At 36.2% G+C, this 9,057-nt stretch overlaps 1 protein-coding gene across 2 annotated transcripts in view; it reads right to left on the bottom strand.

Moving 5' to 3' along the window:
• Positions 1-9,057, bottom strand: part of LOC107653290 (dnaJ homolog subfamily B member 6-like) — a 28,857-nt gene that overhangs the window by 15,449 nt on the left and 4,351 nt on the right. For both annotated transcript variants that reach the window (XM_016439961.1, XM_016439960.1), the window contains exons 2-5: positions 7,193-7,313; positions 4,910-5,019; positions 4,234-4,287; positions 4,039-4,143 (exon numbers count right to left, since the gene is read on the bottom strand). In XM_016439961.1, coding sequence (XP_016295447.1) covers positions 4,039-4,143; positions 4,234-4,287; positions 4,910-5,019; positions 7,193-7,257 — 334 coding nt within the window. In that variant the 5' untranslated portion in view covers positions 7,258-7,313. The remainder of the gene's footprint in view (positions 1-4,038; positions 4,144-4,233; positions 4,288-4,909; positions 5,020-7,192; positions 7,314-9,057) is intronic.

Genomic DNA, 9,057 nt, shown 5'->3' with positions numbered 1-9,057 from the left:
CTGCAACTTGTGTGAATGCGTGTGTTTATGTGTTAGATTAGTTTATATGTCTTAGATTTATCCAATAAAGTCTTATTCATATTGAAAAGAGAAGTATCTTGTGTTTTGTGCTTACAAGTTAATGTCTTAAACTGCCGATCTTGTTACTGTGCTAATAAATAGTGTTTTCACTATACTTTGGATATTAATATCCATTGCAGAGTTGATGTTATACGGCTAGTTCAATGAATCGCTGGCCATCTCAGTGATCAGCCGTAAAACAGTGATTCTGTCCAAATTCCCTTTAAAATCTTAAATGATTCCCTTTGAGCTAAATTGACCTGTTTCCCTTACAGTATCTACATCCCCTCCAGAAGCCGGAGATCTACAAATGAGCGACGCCTTTCATTCACCATTCCAGGCTGGTGTAATGATCTTCCCACCCCCATCCGGAATGCTGAATCCCTGAAAATGTTCAACCAACAGCTGAAAAATCTCTTTTGTTGTTAGCATTTGACTACATCCTAGAAAAAAAAATACTTTCGCTTTCTCTTTCCTTAATCCCCCCGGTCTAGTACTTGTACTAATCTGAACAATGTCTGAAACTTTGTATTACGAGCACTACCTGTGATGATGTCATAATTACAGCAGAAATACCATAGGAAACATCATAGCTAATATGGGAGGCCTTTGAATGTTGTGTTGGACAATAAGGGGCTTTTTGAGTCAAAAAGGTTGAAAACCACTGGCTTGGCTAAAAAAGGTCACCAATTTGATCTATCTGCTTGTTTTAGACACAAAATACCATCTATTGACCAACTCTGGCCTTCTGCCACTCAGAGTAAGGAAACTGTGTTTCAAGAGAGCTAGATTACCATCTCATGAAAAACCAGATTGCCTATGCCCTTTTAAATAAAGGTAATTAATTACTATACCATGTAATACAACTAAGCTGAAACACACCTGAGAGCTGATAAATGTATGATGCATTGTGACAATTTGTTAATTTGTCTAAAGAAAGTTGTGAATATACGGTGGCTGTCAAACAATTATTAAGTCTTAGAGTAAATGCTTCTATCCGAAGTGACTTACAATACAGGTGTTATAAGGGGAAGAATCTCCCTGGAGCTACATGCATTGCTCATGTCTCACTGGTCCTTTCATGCAGAGATCAAACCCACAAGTATTCGGTTTCGAGCTTTTATTAAATTTCCATTTTTTATTTTTTTCTTCTCCGTTCATGGAAATACTGGTTGATGGGGGCTGCAAAGGTCTATTTTTATTCATCCTCATAATTTTGGGAGCAGTGTTGCAATTTATGGCTGCTGAAACAAGTCTAGATCAATGCTTCTCCATTTTCAGGCACTCAGCACCTTCATATGAACTTTTCCCCATCTCCTTTAAGCAGTTTGATTTGGCAAACAGAACCACGCCTGATATCTTCATATGCACGCACACAAACAGTTATTCTAACCCACCCCCAACCTTATGTAGTCATGGCTACATAAACACCAATGATCTTCTATCATCAAGGATGGACCTCCTGAAACATTCCAATTTGAAACAATTCTCAATACATTGACATATTTCTCACAGATAAACATATATATGCACACATACACGTTGAACACATACACTCATTTTCTCTCTCATAGCGGCCTAGAGCTATTAGCCATTCCCTTTCTCTTGCTGCTCTTTTATTCGGAAGCTATTTCTGAGAACATTCCTAGTGGATGATGCATGGTCTCTTCTCGTCCCACTTGCTGGTCTGAGCGCCCTCGCCATATTTAGAGTGCCTGTATATTTTACACACATGCCGCCCAGCCATTTGCTCCCAGCAAGAGTCAGTGGGCATGGGGTAGCACTTTAGTGTTTAACAGATGTCTAATATGTCTTATCTATGATCATTTCAACAACACTGAGTTTTCGGTTTAAGAACAGCTGATTTGAGTTTGTTCATCCAACTCCGAGTTAAGCACATGCACCATGACTATAAAAAGCCATGAGCAATGGTGCTCTGATATTATGAATCTGCAACGGCACCTGAAAAAAAAAAAAAAAAGAGATCCACATACTTTTCCCCAGTAAAACTGGAAGTGCTACTGCAAGCAAACAGAGACTGAGCATATATTTTTGAAAAAAATAAAAATAAAATTTAAACAATACGTCTGCAGTGGTGAGAGAGTTGGCATGAAAATTGCTGCTTAAATCAATGCGTAAGTTTAATTTTTAATCACTGTTACAATATCAGAGGAGAAAACTGGCAGAAGGGCAAGTTACTGAACCTAATGTTCATTTGACATATTAAAGGGTTCATATGATGTTGCTAAAAAAGAACATTATTTGGTGTAATGAAATGTGTTTATGCAGTTTAATGTTCAAAAAACATTATTTTCCACATACTGTACATTATTGTTTCTCTTCTATGCCCCACCTTTCTGAAACGCGTCGATAAAATGCGCTGCACAAATCTGAATATTTGGGTTGAACTGTTCTGGAACAGTGTTGTAAATACAACTTAACCACTGATTTCTAGTTGTGTCCTCTTTTGGAAGACCAAACAAAGTATTTTCGTTTTCACAACGAAACACACAGCGTCTCCACGACATGGCGGCGGCGGCAACAACAATACTACAGCGAGAATCAAAGTTACGCCTTCTTTCTTTGCATGAACATTTGGGCGGCGCTATGCAAATCTTCCAAACAGTGGCGTAGACATGTGGGGGTGTTTTTAAATGAGGCGTTTTAGGTGGGAGTGGACGAGTCTTAACTTTTATAAAGAATATCTCTTTTGGTTTGAGACTTTAGTCTTTGCAACTTTTGGGATCTTATCTGTGCACGAACAGCTTGTAACACTCCAAAGAGAAAGGAAAACTTGAAATCGCATTAAATGACCCCTTTAAATAACTAAATATCATTCAGTGTCTATTTAATGAGCAGCAGCTTTTTCCACATAGATCTAATGCTCTTTTCACACAATAATGAAATTACCATTTGATATCTACTCAGCCAACAAAAAGAAGGCAAAGGCTCACAAAAGGGGAGGACCTGCACCACCTCTGACAGATGCAGAGGAGATGGCCCTGAGCATGAACACTGGAAGGCCAGTGGGGAATTCCAAGAGGAAGTTCAGTGATGTTCAGTAAATGCCAGGGTTTGATTCTGTAGAATTCATGTAGAACTACATGATTTAACCTCATTCTTGTGTATTTTCAGTTACCGGTTAAGGAGTTATACATCATCTTACATATTCATCTTAGAAAAAAAAACAATAAATAAATTATTCGTAAAATGTGTGCAATGAATGAATGTACTGAATGAATGAGGTATTGTAACACTGCTTCTGCTTTAAAAAGGGGGAGGAGACTGAAAGTAACTCTGGGATTACTGAAGAAAACCTGCTCCCGACCAGGTTAAGTTCACAGAGTAAGTTACCATGGTATAAGTTACCTCTCTTTCAGAAACGGGCTTGACTTACCCCGCTTTCTCGGGTTTGAGACAACACCCGTTGTGAAACAGAAAACCCAGAGCTTCCCTCATTTCAGAGTTAACATATTCAGTTTCCACTAAACCTCCTTTCCAAAATGGGCTTCACGCTCAGGTGTGAAATTATTGTATTTATGTGTACAGACATATAAAAGATAAAACAGCCCTTTCAGTAATGTGAGAAAAATTTTCCCATAATACACACCCAAGTTAAGAGCACATTTTTAGAGCGTATTTTTAGTGAACAATATAGTTATGGTAGATTAACAGAAAGCTAATCATCAAATGAACCCAAGCTCCAATAATTTCATGCAAAACCTAATTACCTAATTATAACTCAAACCACATCATTACTGTCACAGGGACACTGTGAGAGATTAAATGACCTTCATTTCCTCTCTTTGGGAATTTTGTTCTAATTTTTAATACTGCTGTTTTCACTGACAAGAACCACTTTATTCTGAAATGATGCAGGTTAAACGTGGTTTTGCTATTAAAAATTCTACACGTCCTCTTTTTCTATTCCATGTGTATTGTTGTTATTTATTCAATATAAATTACACATGCACCTACCAAAGAAATCTGCAAAAGGATCTCGGCCTCCAAAGAATTCCCTGAAGACATCGTCTGGATTTCGGAATGTGAATCCGCCCATGAAATCCTCGTCATAATGGCCTCCTTTTCCAACAAGTAATAATTAGAGGAAAACCACATTTTCAAAAACAGGTAAATGTCAAAATATAACGAATCAGGAATAACTTTACTTACCTCTACGAGATGGGCCTTCTTTACCATATCTATCATACGGTCTCCGTTTGTTTTCTGTATGAAAGAATGCTGCTTTTAGTTTCACTCAAATCAGACACAGAATAATGTTTTATATTAATTACACACTCCTCCCACCACACCTTCACCTAATATTTGTTTTTTTTTTTTTAAAAAAAAAAAAAAAAAAAAAAAAAAAAGACAACCTCATACTGAGAGGACAACATCTGAGCCAGTAAAGGGTGCTGTTCTGTGCCAAAACTATAGTTTATATAACATGTTAAGTTGATCGTTACTACTAAAACCACTCTAGGAGGGACAAATGTAACTGGCCATTTTTGAACAGAAATTTTGCCTTGTAAATCCACAGTGTGACTGATATTTGTGCCAAATGCCATCCTATTCTGAGGACAGGCGCCATGCCTCAACAAGTTTAAAACATTCATGAATCAAACATTTCAATTACTGACAGCCTTATAAGACTATCACAGCTCATTCTGGGTACAGTTATTTATGCTTTATGCTGTTTTTACCAGTATAAAGTGAATATCTCGTGGGCCATTCATTCCATAACAATTCTTTAATATAATAAGTTAGTGTTGTATTTTAAAATATATTAATTCTCAAAAATTACATGGAATCATATTTAAGAAAATAAATAATATAAAATATAATATACCATCTGACAGGACTTCATATGCCTCAGAGATCTCTTTGAACATTTTTTCAGCTTGTTCTTTGTTGTTTGGGTTTTTATCTGGATGCCACTTTAGTGCTTTTTTTCTGTACCTGTAAAACACACAAACCCTTAAAACAAGACTACTTAAGGGTGAAAGGACAACACAAAAGAGGTTCATTAAATAAAATCCAGTTTATATAAGATACACTTTCAACTAAAATCTGCAGACAGACAGACAGACAGACAGATAGATAGACAGACAGATAGACAGACAGATAGAAATGCAGTTAAATATTAAAACCATTAAATATTTTTGGGATGAGATTTAATTTCTTTTATGAAATAGTGACCAGTCACAAGACCCAAGGTATATGCTTTGACCATAAATGTGCAGACATATAAATCGCAATAAGCTTTGTGCTTTGTTACTACTGATATTAAATAAAGTCTCGTTTAAAATTCTGTACATTTTATTACAATATTCAAACAGTAAATGCAGTTTTGGCGCTGTTTAATGTGGTGACAGATTGCTACAGCGTCTCAGTTCCAGAGAAGTGGCTGCGGCTGATCGTCTCCTCTGCTTTAATAGCAGTTACACCATGAAATAAACATGAATGAACATCCGAAGGTGTTAAAAGAAAGAGTACAACTTACCGAAATCCATATCCCGTCTCATGTTATCATTCAATCAGTGTTTCAATGTCAATATAACAGCTTGTAAACATATGTCACGTAACGGCACATTTACCTCAGAAATAAATCTATTCGGTGACCATAAACTCAGCTAGAAAAACGAACTCTAGAGGAGCATTTCGCTAAATATATGTACCATATAACATTCATTATAATTTTTACTGTTCTTCAATATTTAATTTATCTTTAATAAATCCGTTAAGTTTTAATTAAATATTAAATGTTTATATTTCAAAAAACGAATTGGAGTAGAAATATAATTATGTAAATGTAAAGTTAGTATTATAATTATTATTATTATAAAAACCTTGAGTGTAATTTAAGCGTTTGTATACAAATCAGTTCATTTTAATCTTCAGTATTATAGTAATGTAGTACCAACTGACTATCATGTATATTTTATAGTTGAGAGATTTTTTTCCTTGAGAAAATTTGCCATGTACTGTACCTGATATATATACAAAATAATCTATATTGAATCAGAATTTAATCGAATCAAGCTTGTTAATTGAAATCGAATTGAATCGTGAAATTTGTGTCAATACCCAGCCCTAGTAAACAGCCTGGTCATGTCTACACTCAAAAAGAAAATTTGCAAAAACTTTTCATTCAGGATTGGGTTGACTTCATTTAACTTCTTATTAACACAGTTGTCCCATTCCATTTGCCAGTTTTGGTATATATACACAAGTTTAGTACAGGTTTGACATCTGATGAAGGAATTTGGCATTCTGTAATTCTCAAGAGTGCTATTTAGTGTAAAAATAACAACTTTACACGCATATAGTATGGACTTAAATTGATTTTGTTACGGGTTAAACATAACAGTTTTAAGACGTATGTAAATCAATACATAAGAGTTAAAAAAAACTAATTTTTCATTGTAAAGTACTCCAGGGTCCTTATTTATGATGCTTACACATCACTGCATTACAAAGTCATGCACCTCTTAACAACTACTTTCAATGCAGGTCATGCTGCACAATACGACTTCAGTAGGTGTGACAACAGGTCAGCATCTCTACACACTAGGCCCGAGTCAGCGATACACAGCCAGCCAGCAGAACACAGCAGGGTCAATGGCCTAAACCAAACACTCCATACACTAGGGGATTTGTCCTTTGCACATCTTTTAATAGTGTTTGCCCTCCATAGCTCTGTGCTTTAGAAATTCCCCCCTTTACCATCAGCAAATTCAGTGACCTACAGAATCAGGATTCAATGGGTGTTTACTTACCTGACAAACAAAGGACAAAACACCCTTTCCAGGGAGGTAGTAGATGAATAAGGCATGGATAAGGCATGGGGCACAATGCGTCTAAACACCACTAAAAGCTGTATGCTCCCCATCTATCCACACACTCTATTCCCTTTATTCCTTGTTATTAATATAGAGGGCTGATGTTGTTTTTGTTTTGTTTTTTTAAATAGAGAACATCAGAAGCGAGGAATTGAGACAAACACACATTAATAGTTCTCACATGGACAGTATCAACTAACCCCTGTGCTGCACAGTCACTGTTATCATTACTGCTCTACTATGTCCCTTGTGTAAAAATAGATGCCCATGACAGGACACGGAGTACTTACGCTTTCTTTATATCGTCATGGGATGCATTTTTCGTCACACCCAGGATCTCGTAATAATCCCCCATGGCTCAAGTTTTGGGTTTCCACTCCTCTGGATGAGGATAAATTTTCAGCAGTGGCCCTGGAAAGAAAAAGAGAGTGAGAAATCTAGTTGAAGACGACATAAAAGAGGGGACAACAAACAGAGGGTGTGTTTTGGTAGCTATGTGGGTGGGTGGCTACTGTGACGGACAACCTCGAAACACTGACTCGTCGTGTGAAAGCATGGTTCTACTTAACTTTTCATCCATAAAAGCATTTATCAGATTCATGATTGTATTTATCCATATAACGTTTCAGTTTCCTATACTGTATTGTACTGTATACTGAATATCTTCTTATTGACATACTCTAGCCTTTTCTGGCTCAAGCTCAATAAAATACAAACATGACAAATACAGTAAATAAATAAAATATTATCAAAGCAGTTTACAGATGTTCTCACATTTACTGTATATAACCCATTTATTACACCTAACACCTACAAGCATAATTAAAACCGGTCAACTCGAAAAACATCTTATCATGAAGAACAAAATGTCAACTGCTTCCAAACAATCAGGGACCAAATGGCCAATTCCAGTAGCTTTCCAGCTGGATCTCATTGGTGTTATTTATATCTGCAGTGTCCTTCAGGACAGGCCCAGAGGTGATCATAGCACAGCACTGGCTTTCCTCTGCATTGTCCATGTAATAGCTGTAATAAACTATACAACTTAAAATCAATACATTTAGTTCACCCAATAGATCAATAGTTCACCCAAAAATAAAAATTTCCTGAAAACATTTACTCTCATGCGGTCCAAATGTAGATGAGTTTGTTTATTACAGATTTGGAGAAATGTATCATTACATCACTTGCTCACCAATGGAGCAGTGAATGGGCACCATCAGAATGAGAGTTCAAACTAGGCATGGGCCAGTATGAGATTTTCACGGTATGATAACCTTAAGCAAAAATCACGGTTTCACAGCATCACTGTATTGTGGTTACAGCTCTAAAATGTGTTATTTGTAAATGTCTGGGTAAAAAACAAAAAAAAAAAAAAACAATATGCTTTATTAGGCCTGGACGATAAAACGGTATCGATATTTATCGACGGTACACCTTCTTCGATAACAATGTAAAAAAATGTTAGACAGTGCACGATATAGGAACGTGCTATGAGTGACGCAGACAGCACACACAAACATGAGTGCTGTGCCTGCCTGTGATGAGGAGATTGTGAATAAAAAAATGAATATTAGTCGAATGTAAAATAAAAATTTTAATTTGAATGCAAAAATAGTACAATGAATGTTAGCTGTGCGTCAGGGAGCGTCATCAGTGGAGCACGAGATGCGGTGATGATGTAAGTGATGTTGTAGTTGAATGTTTTGTTAGTCTAGTCCACGAGACGCGCAGTTGCTGCGTTATTCATTCAAAATATTAAGAGAAATATAGTAGCTCAATGCGTAGAAGATCTTGATTAGGTGGTTATAAAAAATGTCAATAATTATCGATACTGAACGATATGAAACATTATATCGTTGATAATTTTTTTAGCTATATTGCCCAGCCCTATGCTTTATTTTTAAGCAACATACAGAACAGTAGTATTTGTTTCTTTTTTCTTTGATTTGTTTCTCAAATGTTTCCTGAATTGTGGGCTGTCCTGCAGCTTTTGATGTGGATGATTGATTTGCTACTAGAGCTACTGCTGCCCTAAAAAGAAGAAAAATAAAGACTGACATATTTATTTAACATAAATGCATACCTTGACTCTAGGGGTCAAACAACTAAAAATCAAGTCAGGAATCTTGGTGTGATTCTGGAGACAGACCTT

Source organism: Sinocyclocheilus anshuiensis, unplaced genomic scaffold (genome assembly GCF_001515605.1).
Source record: "Sinocyclocheilus anshuiensis isolate Anshui unplaced genomic scaffold, SAMN03320099.WGS_v1.1 scaffold219, whole genome shotgun sequence".
Classification (NCBI taxonomy): Eukaryota; Metazoa; Chordata; class Actinopteri; order Cypriniformes; family Cyprinidae; genus Sinocyclocheilus; species Sinocyclocheilus anshuiensis.
This window is presented reverse-complemented; position numbering and strand designations above follow the sequence as displayed.